This window comes from Rattus norvegicus, chromosome 2 (assembly GCF_036323735.1).
Source record: "Rattus norvegicus strain BN/NHsdMcwi chromosome 2, GRCr8, whole genome shotgun sequence".
Classification (NCBI taxonomy): Eukaryota; Metazoa; Chordata; class Mammalia; order Rodentia; family Muridae; genus Rattus; species Rattus norvegicus.
In genome coordinates this window covers 176,895,911-176,919,366 of record NC_086020.1, presented here as the reverse complement: position 1 = coordinate 176,919,366, position 23,456 = coordinate 176,895,911, and the positions used below count along the sequence as shown (strand labels likewise).

General features: G+C 47.8%; 2 protein-coding genes, 1 long non-coding RNA gene and 1 other non-coding gene across 18 annotated transcripts; 3 read left to right on the top strand and 1 right to left on the bottom strand.

Annotated features, from left to right (window-relative positions):
• Positions 1–218: 218 nt before the first annotated feature.
• Positions 219–6,142, top strand: Mtx1 (Metaxin 1). Of its 3 annotated transcripts, NM_001399239.1 has the most exons (8): positions 543–1,167; positions 2,069–2,138; positions 2,256–2,335; positions 4,550–4,642; positions 4,763–4,945; positions 5,047–5,123; positions 5,579–5,733; positions 5,808–6,142. In NM_001399239.1, exons 1-8 carry the CDS (start codon positions 652–654, stop codon positions 6,023–6,025), a joined length of 1,392 nt encoding a protein of 463 aa, NP_001386168.1. In that variant the 5' UTR covers positions 543–651; the 3' UTR covers positions 6,026–6,142. The 3 variants fall into 3 exon arrangements, with proteins under 3 accessions (XP_008759357.1, NP_001386168.1, NP_001094137.1); XM_008761135.3 differs by having other exon boundaries at positions 219–1,167; positions 4,550–4,945; NM_001100667.2 differs by lacking the exon at positions 4,550–4,642.
• On the bottom strand, positions 3,352–17,226 carry Gba1 (glucosylceramidase beta 1). Of its 3 annotated transcripts, none has more exons than XM_063282541.1 (12): positions 16,713–17,226; positions 12,037–12,123; positions 11,605–11,674; positions 11,038–11,229; positions 10,803–10,949; positions 9,619–9,752; positions 9,236–9,408; positions 8,792–9,026; positions 7,749–7,973; positions 7,225–7,388; positions 6,792–6,908; positions 3,352–6,703 (listed from the first exon to the last, which is right to left on the bottom strand). In XM_063282541.1, exons 3-12 carry the CDS (start codon positions 11,657–11,659, stop codon positions 6,598–6,600), a joined length of 1,548 nt encoding a protein of 515 aa, XP_063138611.1. In that variant the 5' UTR covers positions 11,660–11,674; positions 12,037–12,123; positions 16,713–17,226; the 3' UTR covers positions 3,352–6,597.
• Trnav-aac42 (transfer RNA valine (anticodon AAC) 42) lies at positions 10,639–10,713 on the top strand. The gene has a single exon. It is a non-coding gene; the product is annotated as a tRNA-Val (tRNA).
• Positions 17,098–22,066, top strand: LOC102550011 (uncharacterized). 11 transcript variants are annotated; one of them, XR_010063850.1, is made up of 4 exons: positions 17,098–17,225; positions 18,143–18,207; positions 18,491–18,621; positions 21,511–22,066. It is a non-coding gene; the product is annotated as an uncharacterized LOC102550011 (long non-coding RNA). The 11 variants fall into 11 exon arrangements; XR_010063848.1 differs by having other exon boundaries at positions 17,115–17,225; positions 18,412–18,621; XR_005501083.2 differs by lacking the exon at positions 17,098–17,225 and adding an exon at positions 17,244–17,325.
• Positions 22,067–23,456: the final 1,390 nt, after the last annotated feature.

Here is a 23,456-nt window from a genome sequence, read left to right as displayed (position 1 = left end):
CTTCTCTTTACCCTGGCATCTGGTTCTTGGGAGCTTTCAACTTAACAGCGCTACCAAGTGCTACTGTTTTCTGCAAGCGGTGGTTGGAAAAGGCAGAATCCCCTGCCACTACTCGGCATTATTTCACAGTTGGCGGAAATGGATGGCAGTGGACCATCCTTTGACCATAAACTAGCTTGCTACAGCACCTAGAGGATCACGACATGAGGCCGATTGATGTGACATAGCAGATACTTTTTATTGCAGTGTGTTGTGTTCCTGACGTGCGTCCACTTTTTCCTCCATTTTCCCTCACTCTTGGGAAAAATGGAAGTCTGGAAGCGCCCGACGAGAACTAGACGAGGAAATCTAAACCATCAGAAAAGGAAAATCATCACCAGAGGCTGGATCAGAAAACTAGAAGATAGGAGCGAGGGTGGGACTGGTGTACACTGGGTACCGCGGGAAGGCCTTATCCGGGGTGAACCCAAGGGGAGCTTGGGACCAACCAGGAGTTCCCGTTACGAAGGCGACAGCCCGCGAGCCGCACCTCCCCTTCCCCCACTCCGGCCCCAGCCGGGCCTCAGCTCCGGCGCCGCCACCGCCCCTGTTTTGTTTCCATGGCGACAGGCAGCGCGAAGCCGGCTCCAAACATAACGCGCTGTGGAAAACATGCGGCTCGGGGGACCCCCCCGCAACGTCCGCTCCGGGCAGAGATTTGAGAGGTCCCGGTGTAGTCGAGGCCATGTGCAGTTTGGCAAGAGCCCCCAAAGGCCGTTAAGCCGCACCAGATGCCCCTCTTCCAAGCCCTGCTTGTCTCCGGCGGTTCGTGGCTATGCTCGGCAGAGGCACCGTGAATCTCCCAAGCGCGCCTGGACCGCAGCCCTGCTGCCTTACGGGGGCCGCCTCAGGACGAGCCCTCGGCGCTCCTCAGAAGGGCAATGCTCCACCTCCTCCAGTGCAGCCGCTTCTCCAGCCGCGAGAAGCCACGCCTCCCTAGACCTCAAACTCCGAGTGGCTACACAGGCAGAGACCAGGGGCTGTTCCTCCTGGCGAGAGAAGGCGGACGCTTATGAGAGGGTGCTTCCGGGTCAGAGAATGTGCAAGATGGCGGCGCCCATGGAGCTATTCTGCTGGTCTGGGGGCTGGGGATTGCCGTCGGTGGACCTGGATAGTCTGGCCGTGCTGGTGAGGGATTATGCATGCGTCCTCTGATCCCTGGAGAGCTGGAGTGTGTGCTCGAGCTTTGCCTAGAACCCAAACTTAAGCGTATTGAGAGAAACTGAGGCAATCAAAGGCCGACGTGGTCTCCGTGCCTCGCGCTATGATTTCCTAGAATAGATTTGTGTAACAGTGAAAATAGGCTTGGTCAAGGCTTTAGAAGATGGGTTTTAGACATTGCTTGTCAATTTATTGGCTGTGTGACCTTGGAGTAACCTCCTACTGAGCGATCTCAGTAGTCTTAGACTTAGCATTTCTGCCCTCTCAGTCCCCTTCACTTCCTTTTTTCCACTAAGAATTTATTGAGTTTAGTTTTCTTAGATCAGGCAGCCCCACGGCAAGACTGTAGGAGGAGCTTTAAAAATAGGCAGACTTGCTTCACTCCATTCTTCGGGATTATAAAAACCACTTATGCTTCTTACATTAAAACATCGCCTTGCAATACAATTTTGACCCCCATATTAATATTGTTTACAGAGAGGCAAACGTATAAGCAAATAATAAAACGATCAGGTGTATGATGTAAAGTAGGAACGGTACAGAGACTGCCAAAGTAAGTCAGTACTTCCAGGAAGAGGAGTATTTGGGAAAGCTTTTGTGAATAGGTTTTACAATGTAGATGGCAGAAGGGTAGAAATATTTTCCTAATGTGTAATTTTGGATATGGACATATAAACATGTCCATAAACTCTCTGGTCCCATTTGCCCATCTGTAAATGGGAATGGCACCCTCTTTCCACCTCTCCTTTTGGTATCAAATTGCTAAGTATAGATCATAGCACATAATTTATTGAGTCACTATTTCTTTCCTTGGTTTCTTTGTGAAGCCATATTCTGGCCTCTCTACCTTCTGCTTCCTTCCCTGCAGACCTATACCAGATTTACATGTGCTCCACTGAAGGTACACAAGATCAGCAATCCTTGGCAGAGCCCTTCAGGTATACAGTGTCCCTGTAGGGAAGGGAATGTGCAAGGGGAGGAACAGGAGGCAGGAATGTAAGGCAAATCAGTATGACTAGGCAAGCTAGATCTTTTCAATATCTTTTCAATATTAGGGACTCTGCCTGCTCTTCGAACCAGTAGTGGAAAAGTCATCACAGAACCACACAAGATCATCACCCACCTTCGTAAAGAGGTAGGTGGCTTGAATGGGGGCTGACAATGGAAGAAATCCAGCCTGTGCAGAGCAATGTTTATTTATTGAACACCAGGCACATGCCAAGGAAGATAAGCGTGCTCCAGAGCACCGAGGAGCAGCATAAGAATACAGTGTTGGGGTTGGGGATTTAGCTCAGTGGTAGAGCACTTGCCTAGCAAGCGCAAGGACCTGGGTTCGGTCCCCAGCTCCGAAAAAAAGAAAAAGGGGAAAAAAAAAATACAGTGTTATTGTGATAAGCAGTTGACCAGATTTTAAACTTAAGGCGTTGAGGGGTGGGATAGACCAAGAAATCAAATGGGCAGGGAGGGAGAGAAATACACGGGCTGACACATGGAAAATAAAGAAGAGTAGAGAACAGCAGTTGGCTTTGGGGTGGACCAGAAAGGAATTCCTAATATATAATATTATATAATATATAATCACAGCACTTGGTAGAAGTGTGGTGACCAGAAATTTAAAATCATCTTTGGCTACATAGTGTGTTTGGGGCCAGCCTGGAACACATAAGACCTTCTCTCAAAAAAGATAAAAGTCACTGGGCAGTGGTACCAAACACCTTTAATCCCAGCACTTGGAAGGCAGAGGCAGGCAGATCTCTGTAGTTAAAGTCAGCCTGCTCTATGGAGAATTCCAGGCCAGCCTGGGCTATATCATGAGACCCTGTCAAAGGAGTATGGGGTGTAGATATTGATTTCCTTTTTTTTTTTTTTTTCCCTTTTCTTTTTTTCGGAGCTGGGGACCGAACCCAGGGCCTTGCGCTCGCTAGGCAAGCGCTCTACCGCTGAGCTAAATCCCCAACCCCAGATACTGATTTCTAAGGGCTATTTATCTTCTTCAGTCATGCTGGATGTAGGACTCAGGATGGACAAAGCTTAGTGCAAGGCTGGGATGTTTAAAGAATTCCAAGAGAATGGAGGGAAGCCTTAGCTCAGTTATTCCGTCATTGACCATGAGGTTAGACAGGCGATTTAACTTCTCAAAGCAATAAAGTATTTTTGTTTTATAAACATTTATTTCTCATGTTTTGGGGGTGTGTGTGTGCACACATGCTGTGACACACTTGGGGAGACCCTAGACAACTTGGTAGAATAAGCCCTATCCTTCTACTATGTGGGCCCCTGGAATGGAACTCATGTCCCTGAGCCTGACAGCAAGAACATTAACCTGCTAAGCCGTCTCACCAACCACAGTTCTTTACTTGCAAGCTAGGGTGCTCAGGCAGCCTGCTCTAAGAGGTCTGGCATTCACAGTGTTGTTCCAAGAGGGAACATACAGTCAGAAATAGAATCCTCTTTTTCATTTCTACTTTCCAGGGAGCTGGGAAAGTAATGGAAGCTTAGAGGCCTAGAGAAACAGGATCCAGATAAAAGCCAATGTTTCTGGCAGGACCTGGGTTACTTGCATATAAACACAGCCTTTTCATTTTCCAAAGGGTTTTTTTTCCTAAATTATTTCCAAATCCAACCACATGGAGAGAAAAAGATTACTGTCTCCTTCCATAAAGGAGAAACTGAGGTTCAGGAAAAATTTAAGAATCCTGTTGAAGAGGATGTGTAGGTACAAAGCTTTCTCAGTCTGCGGAGGGGGTGCTAAGGACCAGACTGAAGCCTGGAAAGGTAGGCTACACTACGATGGAAATACTGGTGGAATAAATGTACAGTAATGGTGCATATGAGTTTGGAGTGAAGTATAAGACATAGCCAAGAGCTTGGCCATAAGAGACCAGCTGGGGCTTGGGGTGGCTGGGTGTAAATCTACTGAGTTCAAGAAGGGTAAGGATGGCACCCCCTGATTCCTAAGATGGGCTGAGGTCCAGCCTGCAGTTGAGAGCTCCACTTTGCTAGCTCTGTGGTGTCTGGATCAGGAAGTTACTGTTAGAAAGTTGCTGTCAGCGGGCACACTGCCAGCTTTCCGTGGAAACTCTGGGAGCTGCTCCCACTTTGCGGCCAGGCCTTCTTTCCTCCCCCCAGTGGGTGCAGGACCTTGACAGCTAGTGGGCTCCAAAGCCCAGGCCTTCTGCCAACAGCAACAGGCTACTGGCTGGGCTGAGGCAAGGAGACCTCAGCAGGAAAGACTCCCCTCTTCTACCTCTACTGTGCTGGAGGCTAGTGTGGGGTTACTGTTCCTTCCCTACTAAAAAAGCGCCCCTGCAATCAATCAGTATTCACCTAGTGGACATTTCTTCCACAGAAGTATAATGCTGACTACGATCTGTCAGCTCGACAAGGAGCAGATACCTTAGCCTTCATTTCTCTGCTGGAGGAGAAACTACTCCCTATGCTAGTGAGTACTCCCAGCCTGCAAGGGGACATACTCAGAGTGCCAGGAGACTTAGTAGCCTGCCCGGTGTCAGGCAGCTGCACTGGCTCAGACTCTGTCTTCCTTTCTGTCTGCCCAATCCAGATCCATACTTTTTGGATAGATGCCAAGAACTATGTGGAAGTGACCCGAAAGTGGTATGCAGAGGCTATGCCCTTTCCCCTCAACTTCTTCCTGCCTGGCCGCATGCAACGCCGGCACATGGAGCGGCTGCAGCTACTGTGTGGCGAGCACAGATTGGAGAGCGAGGAGGAACTAGAAAAAGAGGTAGCTTTGGGACAAAAGAGATGAACCCTAAAGGTGACGGCTAGGAATGAGAATCTATATTGGGAAGTGTCACAGCCACATGCCGTGTGTCCTCCCTACAGCTGTATCAGGAGGCTCGGGAGTGCCTAACCCTTCTCTCTCATCGTCTGGGCTCTCGGAAGTTCTTCTTTGGAGATGCGTGAGTCTGACTCCAAGGGGGAATAAATGGATGCTGGAAGAAGATACAGGTTCAGGTGTCAAATCCTGGGCTGAGGGGCTGAGGGGCTGAGGTGTGAACAAGAGGTTCTGAGGACAGACACTGGCTCTGGTGACAGGAGGGCTGTGTGTGTGGCTAGAACCTCCTTGGTGGTACAGGAGGGTGAGGTGGGAGAGAAGCCAGGCCCAGGAGGAGACTGCTGGGCTGGGCAGCACTCAATGTGTCCTTTATGCTGCCCTGGGATAGAGCTCCATTCAGGGCCAGGCTGGCGCCACCTGGGGAGCTCCCCTACCAAATCCAGAGCTAGGTGTCCTGCTCTTCCCGGATGACCCCTTGCTGTCTGGAGCCTCCCCCTCTGAAGCAGACTTTCCTCCTGCACCATGTTGACCTCTCTGTGCAGCTGTCCACTTCCATCTGGCCCTTCTCTCTCTCTCCAGCCCTGCCTCCCTGGACGCCTTTGTTTTTAGCCATTTGGTCCTGCTGCTGCAGGCAAAGCTGCCCAGTGGGAAGCTGCAGGCCCACCTTCGGGGGCTGCAGAACCTCTGTGTCTACTGCACCCACATCCTCAACCTCTACTTTCCCCGGGATGCAAGTAAGGAGCAGATGGAGAGAATGGGCTGGGGCCAGGACCAGCTCCCACGCTCACCTTCCCTCCTTGCCTCCTAGCTGACGTGCCACCGCCTCCATGCCAGACACCAGCAGGCCCTGAGACCGAGGAGGAACCATACCGGCGGCGGACCCAGATTCTATCTGTGTTGGCAGGGCTGGCAGCCATGGTGGGCTATGCCTTGCTCAGTGGCATTGTTTCCATCCAGCGTGCAAGCCCTGCTCGGGCCCCATGCACACAGGCCTTGGACTTGGCTGAGGAGGATGAAGAGGACTGATGTTCTTGTTCCCAGGACTGATTTTTCTATTCATGCATTCCAAATGCCCCTTTGTCCCCCCATTGTTGGAGCAGCCAAAAATGGGGTGCTATCCTCAGAATAAAATTGTTTACACTAGCTGGGATCAAATATTTTCTTCTTTATGGGGCTGCTGCCATTCTTAGATGCTACAATGAGAATGTGGAGGTGCAGGCCTACCCTCTGGCACTCGGGTTGTAAAGCTGCTTCGGCCCTTAGACTGACTTACCTCGCTCCTCTGCACAGGTCCATCTTCCCTAGGCATCCCCATCTTGTGCTTCATAGATGATGAACTCACCCTGGACCTGGCTCAGCCTCCACAGGCAACTAGTACACGGCACACACTTTACAACCGTGGGAAATGGAGGGACTCTAGGGCCTCCCACCCATGCACAGCACGTACTGGAAAGACGAATAAGACACCCAAACCCTCGCCCCTGCCCCTGTGTCACTGTCAGGTCACCCAGGCCCCGCCATGCCTTCTTTAGTCACAGAGCTAACTTTCCCTTCCATGTCCGTGCTAAGCCCAGGTGCCTGCTTCGGGGTCTCCTCCCTCACTGGCGACGCCATAGGTAAGTGTGAATGGAGTAGCCAGGTGAGATGGTCTCCATGAAGCCCAGGGCAGGATCACTGATGGTAAGAGGGACATCCTTAGACGATCTGGAGAGAAGAAAAGCCAAGAATCAACCTGCTGAGGCCAAGCACCTCACACTGCTCAGGCCCAGACCTGCCCTTGTACCCAGCTTACCGGTTTAACACGACCACAACTGCAGAGCCATCAGGGCGTATCAGTGCCACTGTTTCCAAGTCGGTCTTCTCACTGGCCACCAAGCCCACTCGCTGAGATCCCTCAGGGATGAACTTGCTGAATGCGAAGACAGACATCATCAGGGGCCCCAGGCTTCCCTGGGCAACACAGCCAGACTGGTCTGAGCCTCAGCTGTGCTGCTGGGCCTTGGTCCTGTCCTCCTGCAGCACGACTCTGACATCAGTCACCTGGGGATTATCTGTGGCTCTGAGGCCAGCTAGTCACTTCCTACCTATATGGTGCAACAAATAGGGAGGGTGCCCCTCCCAGGGTTGCCACCCTAGAAACATTCCTGTTCCCTCATGGCCCGGGATGATGTAAGCCTGATACAGATGAGAGGCCTGCTATGGAATGGGATGCCCACTCGACTCACCTGAAGTGGCCGAGATGGTAGAACATGGGCTGCTTGTAAAATGTGTCTTTGGGGATGTCGACAATGATGGGGCTATCAACGAAGTTGCGGACCCAGTTGGGCCCTCCTTCAGGATTCAGGGCAAGGTTCCAGTCAGTCCATCCAGTTACGTGGTAAAGGAGGTTCTAGAGTAGAGGCCAGGGTAAAAAGGTAAAGATGGGTATCTCTAGAAAAGACAGCCCAGGATCACAGAAGGACTAGGAGTGCTTTGTTCATTTGAAGGGCCGCTCTGTCTCAGTGTCTGAGATGAGGACTGTGAAGAAGATGGAGGCACTTCAGGAGCTGAGAAGTTGGAGGCAGACATGGCTGTCAGGGTCCCAAACATGAAGAAGATCGTGAAGGAAAAGAGAATCAGGACATCCCACAGTTGCCTCAGAGAGAAAGCTGGCAAGTCAGCCGAGGAGGAAGGCCTGTGTGCCTGCGGGTATGCGATTACAAAGGGATCTCAGATGGTGTGCTCTGGGACGGGAGACGGGGCGGCTCACCGTAATGATGCTGTGACTGTACTGCATCCCTCGATCCCAGGAGCCTAACCGAACACTCTGCTCCCAGAACTTGGAGCCCACGCAGGCCTCTGAAGCAAAGAGCATCATGTTGGGGAACAAGCGGTGTGTCTCTCCTAAAGTAGCTTTGGCTGGAGCCAGGAAATCCATATACCAGTGGACAGCGATGCCATGAACGTACTTGGCTGCCTCTGGGTCAGAGAGCACCTGCACAGAGAAAGGGGAGGAGCAATTGGGACCAGAGCCACGGACCATAAGCCCTGCATGGAGGGCTGTGAGAGGGGAACTACGTGTCCTGAGAGACGGGTGGTAGGACTGAGCAACTGGAAGGCGATACACTGACAACAGTGGTTCATGGGGCCCTGGAAGTCCGGAGCAGGGTAATGCCCTGGGCAACCAGGTCCAGCCTAGGGTGTCCTGGGAGTGACAGATTGGAGCTGCTGAGGTTCTTGCCATGCAGCTGAGGAACAGAGTGTCCTATGCAAGGCTTTGCAATCCCAGCCCTGGGCAGGTAGGGACAGGTGGATCCGTGGGGCTCAGTGAGAGACTCGGTCTCAAAAACAAAAGCAGAAAAAATACACCAAGCTCAGCTGCTCGTGATGAATCGTCAGCTAAAGCCCACGCATACACCTACATGTACACAAAAAAGGAGCTGAGAGGTCAGGTATGAATGGTATGTGACTTTGATCCCAGCACTTGGGAGATAAGAGGCAAGTAGATCTCTAGGACTTCAAGGCCAGCTTGGTCTATATAACTCCAGACCAATCAAAGCTATCTAGTGAGATCCTGTCGCAAAAGGAAAAAAAAAAAAACTAAACAAACCAGAAGTCAGGTGTGGTGGATGCCTATAGGCCCAGCACTTACGAGTTAGGAACATGCCCACAACTTTAAGGCCAGCCTCATTTATATAGTCAAGACCCTACCTCAACCCTGACACCAGGGAAAGTACTCTAAAATTGCAGGCAGTCATTTTGAAGGATGGATTTGGAGTCCACTGGGACACCCTGGGAAGTTATAGCGCTTACCACCTGTGCCCAGCGGGGTAGCAGCAGCCGCTGATCATCCAGTATGAGTAGCTTCACATCATGAGAACTGTTGGCAAGGGCTGGCCCTAGATCATGGGAAATAAAGTCTCTCTGATGTTCAGCAGTGAAGCCCAGGCATTGGAAGGGGTACCCAGTGAAGAGCCCTGCAGAGGGTTCATTCTCCGCTGTCACTGCCCAGAATTTGATGTTGTGTGTAGCATAAGCATCCAGAAACCTGGCAAGAGAGAAAGGGCATGAGTGATCAAGGCCAAGAAAGTGGACAAGACATGGGCGATAGGTAAAACTACAAACTGAAAGGCAGGGAATGTTGAAAAAAGGAGCCAGAGGTCAAGCTGGAAGTGGAGCAGGTCAAGGGGTACAATGCAGACTAAGGTGTCCAAAAGGGAGACTGGTCCAGACCCCATGGCCCTGAGGATCCCTTACTTGACAAAGTAATTGGCCCAGGCCTCGTGATAGATATCCCCTGGGTGACCCTTGAGTGACCCTTTCCCATTCACTGCTCCATTGGTCTTGAGCCAAGTGGGTGATGTCCAGGGACTGGCAAAGAGTGAAATGGGGCGTGGGGACATCTTCAGGGCTCGGTGAATCAGGGGTATCTGGAGACAAACAGTCAAGAGAGAGACACCCAGAGCTGGAACACATACTAGTTCAACCAGTGTATCAGGTCCAACCATCAGCCCCCACCCTCTTACCCCCAAGTCAGATAGGCTGTAGAAGGTTCCACATTGCTCTAGACAGCTCTAACCTGGACCTTCCCAGCCCCAAGACAGCAATACCAACAGGGCTGAAGCAACTGGAATGCCCACCTTGAGCTTGGTGTCTTCCTCCGGGAGGCTGAAGTTGGATAACTGGAAGTCATTAGGGGTGTCAGCATAGGTGTAGATGCGGATGGAGAAGTCACAACTGGCCATGGGTACCCGGATGATGTTATACTCAATGCCTGCAGGAAAGGATGGCCCAGATAGGGAGGTCTGAATCAATAGGAGAGTATGAAGCGAGCGTGGTGGCACCACGCCTGGAATCCCATCCCTCCAGAGGCTGAGGCAGCCGGATCAATGTGAGCAAGCCAACCGGGGCTACAAGGCAAGGCCCTGTCTCATAATAAATAAAATAAAATAAAATAAGGCGAGTATGAAAACTGGCTTGAATCAGTTGTCCTCCACAGAGTCTCATTCAGAGCCAGGGTCTAGGTGTGGAATTGTGGAGAATCAGTGGCACTGAGTCAGGTACACTTGGTGGCATCTGCTTGTAATCCCAGCCCTTAGAAAACTAAGAGTCCAAGGCTAGTCATGGCTACACAGTATTCGAGGGAAGCCTGATCTACAGAAAGTAAGGGAGGAAGGGGACAAAGAGAAAGAGGGGAAAACAGAGGCAGGCTGGGGATGTAGTTCAGGGGGCTGAATGCTTGCCAGGGGTGCATGAAGCCTGAGTCTGCGCTCCAACACTGTATAAAACAGGGGAACTCCAGCATTCGGGAAACGTGACGCCGGAGGGTCAGAAGTTCAAAGTCTGATATCACTGACTGCAGTAGATTTGAGTCTTGAATACATGAGACTCACTCAAAGAGGGACTGAGAGGAGAGGGGAGAAGAAAAGGAAGGGAGGCAAATGTCAGGGGGAAATATGGAAGCGAGAGCAAAAAGCCTGGCAAGACAGCTCAGTGGGTAGGGTAAGAGTTTTTCCTGCCAAGCCTGCAAGACCTGAATCATGATCCAAATGGTGGAAGGAGACAGAGGACACCTGCAAATTGTCCTCTGACCTCCTCACTCATGCACAGCACATACAACAGATAATAAAATGTAATTTAAAAAAAAAAAAAACTGAGGGGTTGGGGATTTAGCTCAGTGGTAGAGCGCTTGCCTAACAAGCACAAGGCCCTGGGTTCGATCCCCAGCTCCGAAAAAAAGAAAAAAAAAAAAAAACTGAAATAAAGCCAGGCTATAAAGAAGGGCATACATTACAGTGTGCCATCCTGCTCCGCCCTTTCTCACCTTCGCTAGAGAAGTAGGACTTGAGTAGCAGTTTCTGAGCCGGGGGGGACAAGGCAAGGATGTTGAGCGCAGTGGCATCTGTCATGGCACCTCCAAATCCTTTCACTTTCTGGAACTTCTCTTCTGGCTGCAAGGTTAGTAGGAGCCCTGGAAGAAGAAGGGGGAAATCAGTCCAGATCACTATCACTACTGTGACTTTGGGGTCCAGGTTTGGAGGGGCAGATAAAGGGGCTACCTGTGCCAGTGCGGTTGGCCTGGATGGACCCGGTACTCAGCTCCATCCGACGTCCGCTTCGAGTACTCTCATAACGGCTGAAGGTACCCAGAGCCGGTAAGGTCAGGGGGTCAAGAGAGTCACAGTACGTTGCATTGCAGACACAGACCACTGAGCTGTAGCCAAAACTTTTGGGGATGCAGGGTTGGGCACCTAGAAAGCAGGGCACAAGCACAGGCAAGCATCAAAGTAGGTTTATGGGGGACTGAGCATGCTAGTTAAGGAGTCTGAACAACAATTAAAAAAAAAAAAAATAAGGGGACGGGGATTTAGCTCAGTGGTAGAGCGCTTGCCTAGCAAGCACAAGGCCCTGGGTTTGGTCCCCAGCTCCGAAAAAATAAAAATAAAAAAATAAAAATAAATAAAAATAAATAAATCCTTCCCCTGTACTCCTTGTGCCCAAAGATGTCTCAGGCACTCTAAGGGCCTTACAGAGTCCCTACTGAAAGTCCACCATCATAGTGAAAGGCCCCAGAGGACTATGGGGAAGGAAACACCGTCATGCCTCCATCCCCATCCTCGACTCACCATATGCCCAAGATATGGCCTGAAATAGGAAGAGTCCTATGAACCTGGCAGCCATGACACCAGGACGCTTCTGAGAAGGAAATGAGGAAATGAATGTAAGACTCTCTATCCTGCGACCACTCTCCTGGCCAGAGTTTAGCCGCCTGTGGATGTTTACAGCATGGGCTCCCACCTTTATTAGTGACCAGACAATGTCCTTAGACACTGGAGGGGTCTTGCTTTTACTCGGTTGCCCACTCCAAAGAGGGCTCTCTTCACTCTTTCCCCCACATCCATTTCAGCCTTCAGTCCTCCCTCCACCCGTGCTTTACTCCAAGAGCATGATGCCCTGAATTAAAAAAATAAAATCTGAACTCACTGAATTCCCTAATCTGGATGGGCAGAATTCCAGAAGCAAGACTGACCAGGCAAATTGTAGCCCTGCTTCCTTACCTCTGGAAGATCTTGAGAACTTGAGCTCCTCAGGATCAGTGGATAAGAAGATTGTAGCAGTTTCAGAGTCTTGGAGAGTTAGAAGATCTACCAAATAAAACAAGTATATTGACAGATACCATATCTATTGGAGCCGGACTAGCACAGCAATTCCGGCTTAAAGGGGAGGACAGAGTCACGTGATGACTAAACCAGTCACGTGATGCTGGAAGTGAGGCAATCGAAGCCATATTTGTGATGGGCAGCTGGATCCGTCCAGGCTGTTCATTCATTGTATACCCTGTGAGGTTTTGGGAGGCTTAAAGGATGACAGCTTTAGGAAGAGAATTCTAACAAGGATTTTATGAACAGCTGAGTAGAGGCTCCTAAATCCAAGACAGAGAGGATTTCTAGCCTCTAAGGGACACTGTATTCACATGCACATACCGTCACACAGATATAATTTAAAAATAAAAACAAAATTTAAAAGACCCCACATACAGCCTGGCAGTGGTGGCACATGCCTTTAAATTTGGCACTTGGGAGGAGGAGGCAGGGGGATCCCTTCGAGTTCAAGGCCAGCCTGGTCTACAGAGCAATTTCCAGGACAACCAGGGTTATTACACAGATAAACCCTATCATGAAAAACGACAAACCCTCACATATACACAATCTTTGCTCTAAAGAGACTAGTGAGACACATGAGTCAGATACTTACAGAGTTACAGATGAAGACAGACAGAAATGTTGACAGGTGCACTCACAGGACTCCTTGAGAGGAAAAAGGACCCTTCTCAGACAGCTGGTGGCAGCAGTTCCAATGAACTGCAGGGAGCTGCTGTCTGTCTCGCTCTGGATAGCAGGCCTGAGGGAGGAGTAGTCAGTCCTCACTGGCCCTTTCTACATTCCTTTGTGTCATCATCGGATGCTGGCTAGAAAGCTACTCATCTTTCCTGACAAGAAACTGGAGGGTTGGGAATTTAGCTCAGTGGTAGAGCACTTGCCTAGCAAGCACAGGTCCCTGGGTTCGTTCCTCAGCTTCCGGAGGGGGGAAAAAAAAGAAACTGGAAAATGCTGTCTATCTTTGGTGGACACAAAAAGAGAGCTGTCCTTGAGGTTTCTTTGTAAATCACATCAAATAAGATTTATTAGCAGTGACACATACCATATGATCTGACTAATTCCAGGTTTCTAAGCCTGTTTCCACACTTGCCCAACACAGACACTAGCACAACCTCACAGAGGCATTACTAGAGTTAGCAAGATAAGCCAAGTGAAGCATGTAATTAGAATCAGGAGCGTTATGCTTGTTGAATGAGGCTTTTATAATCACGACACTGAAGTCTTTATCACATAACCTTCAAAAAGTTGATTACTGCTCTGGCAGTATTGAAGCATAGTTTCTACGAGATGCATTGATTTGAATCCTGGCAACTCACAACGGTGTACTGTTTGTTTATCATGTTAAGACTCAGTAAATCAATTCCTCTAAGCCTGCTCCTTATCCATGAGGAGGGATCAAGCCGCCTCCTAGGGCTATTGTGAGATGAAGAGCAACTAGGTGTGGTTATGATAGAACTGCACACGATTGTTGCAAGTAAGCAGGCCAGTGTTTATGTGGGAAACCTTCAAGGAAACGTCTGACTTGTTCTAGGCAGCCTCACAGCCTTTCAGTATCTATTATGTCACAGGGATTAGTGCCGGGTTGTTATAGTAAACTTAACTACTGTATGACTACGGCTGTCTGTATCCACCCTTTTAAGACTTCCTGATTTCCAGGAAGTGGGACTGATTTCCGTCTATTTCATTCATCCACAATTCCCCAGTTGTGTGTTTGTGGCCTTAATACATAACACACAACAAGCACTCTGACATCTCTAGCCAGAGCTGATTTCTCTTTCTTTTTCTTTTCTTTCTTCTTCCTTTTTCTTTTCTTTTTCCTTTTCTTTTTTAGACAGGTTTCTCTGTGTAGCCCTGGCTATTCCTGAAATTGCTCTGTAGACTAGGCTGGCCTTGAACTCAAATCCACCTGCCTTGCCTCTTGAGTGCCGGGTATGGACTTTTGGAAGTATGGACTTGGGCTGGAGAGATGGCTCAGCGGTTAAGAGCACCCGACTGCTCTTCCAGAGGTCCTGAGTTCAATTCCCAGCAACCACATGGTGGCTCACAACCATCTGTAAAGAGATCTGATGCCCCCTTCTGGTGTGTCTGAAGATACTTACAGTGTACTTATAAATAATAAATGAATAAATCTTTAAAAAAAAAAAAAGAAGTATGGACTTGGGGTTGGGGATTTAGCTCAGTGGTAGAGCGCTTGCCTAGCAAGCGCAAGGCCCTGGGTTTGGTCCCCAGCTCCGAAAAAAAGAACCAAAAAAAAAAAAAAAAAAAAAAACTCAGCTCTGGCAGAGTGGTGATAGTCCATACTTCTTTTTTTTATTTTTTTGGGTTCTTTTTTTTCGGAGCTGGGGACCAAACCCAGGGCCTTGCGCTTGCTAGGCAAGCGCTCTACCACTGAGCTAAATCCCCAGCCCCTCAGAGCTGAGTTTTGAAGTGTGTATTTATACTTAACTGTTTTATCTCTTTATTTCCTTTTTTAAGATTTATTTATTTTATTTATATGTTAGTATACTGTAGTTCTCTTCAGATATTTCAGAAGAGAGCATCCTGTTACAGATGGTTGTGAGCCACCATGTGGTTGCTGGGATTTGAACTCAGGACCTCTGGAAGAGCAGTCAGTGCTCTTAACCGCTGAGCCATCTCTCCAGCCCATGTCTTTATTTCCTTAACACTAGGCTTTATTTATTATTTTTGTGTGTATGGGTGTTTTGCCTACATGTATGTCTGTACACCATGTGAATGCCTGGGGCCACAGAGAGGAAAGAGGATGTTGGATCCACTGGAGTTACAGACAGTTGTGAGGCACCATGTAGGTTCTGAGAGTTGAACCCAGGTCCCCTGGAAAAACAGCAGTGCTATTAGCTGTACATAAACCCAGAGTAAGAGTATAAGAGGGAATCAAATAGACTTTGTGGGCCAACCCAGAATGGGTCCTTTCTTTTCTTCTCATTTCTTTTCTTTTCTGTTGTTTCTTTCTTTGCTGTTGTTTGGAGGCTAGATGTCACTATTAGCTCTGGCTATCCTGGAACTCACTATATAAAGCACAGTGCCCTGAGCTCACAGAGCCTGCCTCTGTCTACCTCCCGAGCACTGGAATTAAAGGCCTGTGCCACCACACTAGGCAGAATGGGTCTTTCAACTCCAGTGTCTAAGCTAGGGGTATACTTAGTAGTTTTGTGGTCTGTTTTTTTTTTAAGATTTATTTATTTATTTAATGGATGTGGATATATTGTCACTGTCTTCAGACACACCAGAAGAAGGCATCAGATCACATTACAGATGGTTGTGAGCCACCATGTGGTTGCTGGGAATTGAACTCAGGACCTCTGGAAGAGCAGGTCGGTGCTCTTAACCACTGAGCCATCTCTCCAGCCCCTGTTTTTTTTTTTTTTTTTAAATTTTGTTTTTTTTTTTTTTTTTGGTTCTTTTTTTCGGAGCTGGGGACCGAACCCAGGGCCTTGCGCTTCCTAGGTAAGCGCTCTACCACTGAGCTAAATCCCCAGCCCCAAATTTTGTTTTTATATTTAGTTGTTTTTCTTCTTTCTTGAATTAGGGTCTCACTGTAGTCCAGCCTAGCCTGGAACTTGTAATAATCTCTGTGGCTTTGTCTCCAAGTGCTGAGATTGCAGAAGTGTGATATAACACCCAATGTGTCAGATGTCACTTTCTCTAGTGACACATATACACAAAAACCCAAAATAAACCATCCTGTGATATAAACTCATAGCCCCATATAGCTCTTATGTCTAGCTTACAGCAATTGCCATCGGTTGTGTGAGGATCTACGTCTATCTGTGAGTTGCTGCTAATCTTAGGCAGAGCCTAATTTTGTTTCAGTAGGAACTTGATTGTTGGCCTGGCCAGTGGTGGCACACACCTTTAATCCCAGTGCTCAGGAAGCTGAGGCAGGTGGGTCTCTGAATTCGAGGTCAGCCTGTTATACAGAGTGAGTTCCAGGATAGCCAGGGTGACACAGAGAAACCCTGTCAAAAAAAAATTGTTTTTTCACTATGTAGCCTGGACTAGAACAGGCTCAGTAAATCAGGTTAGCCTCGAACTCAGAGAGATCTGCCTGCCTATAAGTGCTGAGATTAAAGACTTGCATAACCATGCCCAGATCATGGTTTATTGTGTTTTTGGTGGGGCAGGAGGATGATAACATGTGTGTGGAGGTCAGAAGACAACTTTCTAGAGTTTGTTTTTCCTTCTGTGTTTACAATGTGTTCCAGCAATGGTTGAGCCATCTGGCCCACCTTTCACACACACACACACACACCCCTTTTAAAAATTAAATTTATGTCCTGTTGTATTTACTCAGTTATTGAATGTGTGTGCATTTCCCCAGGTGCACTCACGTGGATATCAGAGTGACAAGTATCTTTGCAACTATGCTAGTTTGCTTCTGTGATACACACCATAACTAAAAGCAACTTGGGGAGGAAAGGGTTCATTTCATTTTACCACTCCTAGACATAATCCATCACGGAGGAAAGTCAGGTTAGGCGCTTAAAGTAGAAACTGGAATGATGACTGTGCCCTATGGTTTGCTCCGCCTCTTACTTAAACCTAGGACCACCTACCTGTCCAGGGGTAGAGAGTAGTAATACCACACAGTGCGCTGGATCTTCTCATACCAACCAAAAATCAAAAATACGATTCCTTAGATGAGAATCTCTCTTCCCAGATGTCTAGATTTGTGTCAAAGTGACAAAAACTAACTAGCACAGCAACTGATAATAACAGGATGGTTCCGTGCAAATGCGGGAAAGAAAATTAAGATACCAAACCTAGTATCAATTAATTCAGCCTGAGATCTAATCGGAGAAACAGCAGCCCCAACCGGAGGCTAAAGGAAATCACAGCAGTCGAAAGGCGAGTGGGCGGGACACTGTACGGGAGCCGGGACCCGGTGTGAGGCGGGGTGGGGCGAGGTGTAGAGTCGGGGTGTGGACCGTGGGAGGGGTCGGGGGAGGGGGCGGGAAAAGGACCGGTGGGGTTGGACATCCTGGAGAACCGAAGCGGGGCGGTCCATAAAAGCTAGAAGTAGCTAGAGGCCCGGGCTGAGCGTGAGACTTGAGTCCGGGGAGCGTAAGGTGGGCGGGGCGCGAGGCGTGTTCCCCTCTGAGCCTGCGCGTTAAGAGTTGCAGTACCAAAATGCGCAGACGCCAAGTTGGAGGCTACGACTTCAGTTTAGTAAGGAGATAAAGGCTCCTTAGAAAGTGGGATCCCAGGCCTTCTCCTACTCTTCATTGGTTCTCCTGGGACAGAGTTGTCTAACTGACAAGTGAAGCCCACGTGAGGCCTAAGCTTGTTCTTGGGCTACTGTGTAGACTACCCAGGCAAGGGTTGAGGCAAGGGTGGGTGGCTTATGCAGCACTGTGTCTGTAGGACCAAACTCTGCTAATAGGTTAGGAGGGGCGATTGGGTTTGCACAGTGAGCTTACCCTGTAAGCTCAAATCAAGATTCCAGAGTTTACTCCTTAGGGAACCACAGCATCAAATCTCCAGAAACTGCCCCTGTGGGGCAGTGTTCATTTACCTCCCACTTGTTTTTGGTGTCCTGGCTGCGTACCAACCTTCCTGAGGCTACACTGTCCTTGTGAATTATTCAAGAGGCCTTGCAGCCTGACATCATCTCTGGGCAGTGCCTCTCCCTTTTCCCATTCCTGGAGGGCATCTTGCTGCTCCCACAGTTGTAGGAACCTAAAACTCTTTTATGAGTAGGGATTATTTTGGTTTTAATTTTCGAGACAGGGTGTTTCTACCCTGTTCTGCCTGGCCTTGGACGTTCGACCATCCTGCTGCCTCAGCCTCTCAGTGAGATTACAGGGGTGATCCACCAGGACTGGCATACTAGTGTTAGTTAAAGATGGATACACTGTGTCAGGGATACTGAGTAAATTCCTGATCTGGAATTTGTCTTCTATGGTATTTTTAAAAGCAGGGTGCGTGGGGGTGGGGGGTGCTGGAGAGATGGCTCAGCAGTTAAGAGTATTTCCTGCCCTTCCAGAGGACGGGGTAGCATCCACATCCTGTATCTCACAGCTGCTGATAACTCCAGGGACACCAGACTGAGTGAGTATACACATAATAAAAATACATCTTAAAACCAAGCGTGCTGGCCCACATCTCAGTAAAGCAGAAAAACAGGGAGATCTGTGCGTTTGAGGCCAGTCTGGTCTACACACGAGTTCTTGGACAGCCAGAGCTATGTAGAGAGACTCTGCTAATAATAATGATTAGTAATAATTAATGATGGTTTGTATACGCTTGACCCAGGGAGTGGCACTATTAGGAGGTGTAGCCTTGTTGGAGTAGGTGTGTCACTGTGGACATGGGCTTAATACCCTCATCCTAGCTGCCTGGAAATCAGTATTCTGCTAGAAGCCTTCAGATGAAGATGTAGAACTCTCAGCTCTGTCTGCACCATGCCTGCCTGGATGCTGCCATGTTCCTGCCTGGATGATACTGGACTGAACCCCTGAACCTGTAAGCCAGTCTTAATTAAATATTGTTCTTATAAGAGTTGCGTTGGGGGGGCTGGGGATTTAGCTCAGTGGTAGAGCGCTTACCTAGGAAGCACAAGGCCCTGGGTTCGGTCCCCAGCTCCAAAAAAAAGAACCCAAAAAAAAAAAAAAAAAAGAGTTGCGTTGGTCATGGTGTCTGTGCACAGCAGTAAAACCCTAAGACAGTAATAATAGTGATGATGATGATGATGATGGTGATTAATGTTAAAAAAGAAAAAAGGTAGCTGGGTTTTGTTTTATTTGCTTTATGTGGCACTGATCCCAGGGCCTCAAATGCTAGGCAAGTACTCCAGCCCTAGACTTAAAATAATGAAAAATAAAAGATTTTTATATTTTTTTATTTTTTTAAAGGATTTATTTATTTTATATATATGAGTACACTGTTGCTGTCTTCAGACACACCAGAAGAGGGCATCTGATCCCATTACAGATGGTTGTGAGCCACCATGTGGTTGCTGGGAATTGAACTCAGGACCTCTGGAAGAGCAGTCGGTGCTCTTAACTGCTGAGCCATCTCTCCAGCCCTTGTTTATTTTTATGTGTGCCTGCATGTATGTGTGTGTACCATGATCGTGCAAGAGCCTGCAAAGACCAAAAGACAGCTTCATATCCCCTGGAACTCGGTTGCAGATGCTTGTTGGCCAGCAGGTGAGGCTGGGGACCCAGGCCAGTACCTTTGAGCTATGTTTCCAATTCCTTGATTTAAAAAAAAAAATTGTTTTAGAGGCAAGGTCTTTGTGTGAACTCCTCAGCCTGTACAGGCTAAGCAGACCTTGAATATCCGCTGGTCAGCTACATCTTTGTAGCTCTGTTTGCCTGAACTCACTAAATAGGCCAGGCTGGCCTGGACCTCACAGACAGCTACCTGCTACTGACTCTGAGGACTGGGATTAAATGACTGTGTGCCACAGCTGGCCCAACAGCCTCTTGATTTGATTTGATTTGATTTTTGAGTGTGTATGATTGGTTTTGTGTGCATGTATGTTTGTGCACAATGTAATGCTGTGTCCTCAGAGGCCAGAGGAGGGCATCAGATTCCCCAGGAACCAATTGTCACTGCCATGTGGGTGCTAGAATGGGATCCAGATAGATCCTCTGGAAGAGCAACCGTGCTCTTAACCACTGAACCAGTTCTCCAGAGCCTTTAAACCTATCACTCCCAAGCCGCATCCCCAGAAGCGGCTCAGTTTGTGAGTACTCCCAACCCTGCTGACCTGAGTTTAATCCCTGAGACTCACATGCTGGAAGGAGAACAGACTACTACATATTGTCTTCTGACTCCCACACTTACACACATATGTGTACTGTGGTGTACATGTGCAAACACACACACACACACACACACACACACACACATGCATGAGAGGAGGGTTTGGGAATAAAAAAGTCTTTAAAACAGACAGACAAACACGAAAACACTAGGGAGCTAGAGAGGTACCGGAAGTGGAAATACGGCTGCTCTTCTAGGAGACCTAGGTTCTAGTCTCAGCAGTCACATGGTAGTTCACAGTTCTCTGTGACTCCAGGTCCAAAGAGTCTATGGCCTCTTCTGGCCTCCAAGCAAGTATACTACACAAGAGCTGCAAATATATATATACATATACACACACACACATATAAACACATACACATACATATATACATGCACATACATATACACATATATACACACATATATATAAACACATATATAACACATACATATACATATATACATGCACATACATATACACATATACACACACATATATAAACACATACATATACATATATACATGCACATACATATACACATATACGTATATATGTATATATATAAAACTATAGTTGCTTGATGGCATATACCTTGGATCAGGAAGCAGAGGCAGTCAGGATTCCTGTGAGTTAAAGATCATCCCAGTCTACATAGTGAGTTCTAGGACAGCCAGCACTACATAGTGAAAATTAGTCTTAAACAAACAAACAAACAAATAAGAGAGTGGTAGGAAGAAACAGAAAATGTTTCTCTTTCTTCCCTTTTTTTCTTCCTTCCTCCCTCCCTCTCTCTCTCTCTCTTTCTTTCTCTCTCTCTCTCTCTCTCTCTCTCTCTCTCTCTCTCTCTCTTTTTCTTTCTTTCACAGGGTTTCTCTGTGTAGCCCCTGGCAGACCAGGTTATGCAGGAACTCAGAGAGATCTGCTTGCCTCTGCCCCAACCCTCGCCAGGGCTGAGATGTGCATCTGTACAGTCCTGCAAAAATATTCCTTAACGAAAGGGTAAGAGCTGGTTAAGACTGGAAATGAGGGGCTGGAGAGATGGCTCAGTGGTTGAGAGCCCCAACTGCTCTTCCAGAGGTTCTGAGTTCAATTCCCAGCAACCACATGGTGGCTTACAACCATCTGTAAAGAGATCTGATGCCCTCTTCTGGTGTGTCTGAAGACAGCTACGGTGTACTTATAATATGTATTATAATAAATGAACAAAATTAAAAAAAAAAGACTGGGGGGGGGGTTGGGGATTTAGCTCAGTGGTAGAGCGCTTGCCTAGGAAGCGCAAGGCCCTGGGTTCGGTCCCCAGTTCCAAAAAAAAAAAAAAGACTGGAAATGAGTGAGGACATCAGCTGTGCTGGGATAAAGTTCTTGGTGCTGGGAGACATTCTGCCTGGGGTAAAGTGGACCAGGAGATTGAAGACTAACTCAATTTATTTAATTAGAGATAAGATCTTACTGTATAGTCTAGGCTAACATCAAACTATGCAGCCCAGCCTGACTTCTGATTCTGAAAGTTTTATAAAATCAGCTCTGAGGAGAATTTTATTAGAGCTTAGTGTTTGCAAGGGAAACCATTCGTAATGCAAGCTGTACCTCTTGGCAGCTTTCGGGAGATGGGAGATGGAGACGAGGACAGGAGAAAGAGATGCCTTTTGACTTAGGCCAGCAATGTCCAGCAATGCAGGTGCATCGAGCACACGTGCGGCAGAGAAGTGGCTTCTGGAAGCAGGAAGAAGCTTCAGCAGAAGAGCGCAGAAACCCAAAATTTCCGGGAAAATATACTTAGATGGTTTTATTGTTGTTTATGGATTTGTTTATTTGCTTGTTTGGGGGGGGACTAAGAGATGACTTATTCTGGAGCCACAATGCATGACCATGGCCCAGGGACAAGGATTAGGTTACCCCAACTCCCATAGACCAGCATGGAAGTAGTCTCATGGTTTCCCAGAAAGTCATACTTCAGGGGCTGGAGAGATGGCTCAGCGGTTAAGAGCACTGACTGCCCTTCCAGAGGTCCTGAGTTCAAATCCCAGCAACCACATGGTGGCTCACAACCATCTGTAATGGGATCCAGTGCCCTCTTCTGGTGTGTCTGAAAACAGCTGTAGTGTATCCATATACATAAAATAAGTAAATAAAAAAAAAAAGTCATACATCAAGGCAAGTCTAAAATCAGTCGGTGGGCTGGTGGCACACACCTTTAATCTCGGCACTTGGGAAGCAGAGGCAGGCGGATCGTTCTGAGTTTGAGGTCAGCCTGGTCTACAGAGCTAGTTTCAGAACCTCCAAGGCTATGCAGAGAAATCCTGTCCTGAAAAACAAAAACAAAGAAAACAAAGTAAAATTAATGAGTATATCAGCAAGGTCCTTACATGGAGATGGGGGACGCTTTCATGTACGCCTTAGATGCTATCTGATGACCTGATTAGCTTTTGGGTTCATGGGTCCTAGTGGTATGCTAAACGAATAGATTCCAACAGATTAGTCTGAGAATGGTAGTCAAGAAAGGAATGCTATCGAGGCTGCTAAAGGTAGCCCAGTACTCCAGTCTTTGCAGACCACTGCTGTTCTAACCAGTTGGTCTTTACAGACATAGCTTCTTCCCAGTTCCTGTTTACAGTTCCCCTTGTTAGATAAACATCATATTTTGTGCATTCAAAGAACCACATATTATTTATTAAGTATTACAAGGCCTCATAGGAAAGCTTACTCCTAGGATACTAGCATCCTAAACAAACAAACAAAAAAAAAAAAGATAGAAGGAAAAGTCCTAATTTGCTAGGTACAGTGACCCATGCCATTAACCCCCCTATCTGGGTGACAGAGGCAGACAGATCTCCGTGAATTGGATGCCAGCCTGGTTGTGTTCCGGTTAATCAGAATGACAGAGTGAAAACTTATCTTTTAAAAAGTTACATTTTTGGGGTTGGGGATTTAGCTAAGTGGTAGAGCGCTTACCTAGCAAGCGCAAGGCCCTGGGTTCGGTCCCCAGCTCCGGAAAAAAAAAGTTACATTTTGGGGGTTGTAGAGATGGCTCAGAGGTTAAGAGCACTGACTGCTCTTCCAGAGGTCCTGAGTTCAATTCCCCCACATGGTGGCTCACAACCATCTGTAATGGGATCTGATGCCCTCTTCTGGCCTGCACGTGTACATGCAGGTGGAGTGCTATATACATAATAAATAAATCTTTAAAAAAAAACAAACCACTCACTGGTCTGATGTCTATCACTAGAGGTTAATTTAAAAAAAAAAAGTTATATTTTTGGGGTTGGGGATTTAGCTCAGTGGTAGAGCACTTGCCTAGCAAGGGCAAGGCCCTGGGTTCGGTCCTCAGCTCCGGGGGTGGGGGTGTGGGTGGGGGATTGGGGCGGTGGGGTTACATTTTTCTGAGTTAGGGCTCAGAGAAGCACACAGATTAAACAGAGCTACATGGTATAAGTAACTATCTTTGATATTATTTTAAATAATCAATTAGTCAACAGGGTTGGATAGAAGAGAGCTATTTGTTTTTAATCGGGGTCTCATTCTGAAACCCATGGCCTTGAATTC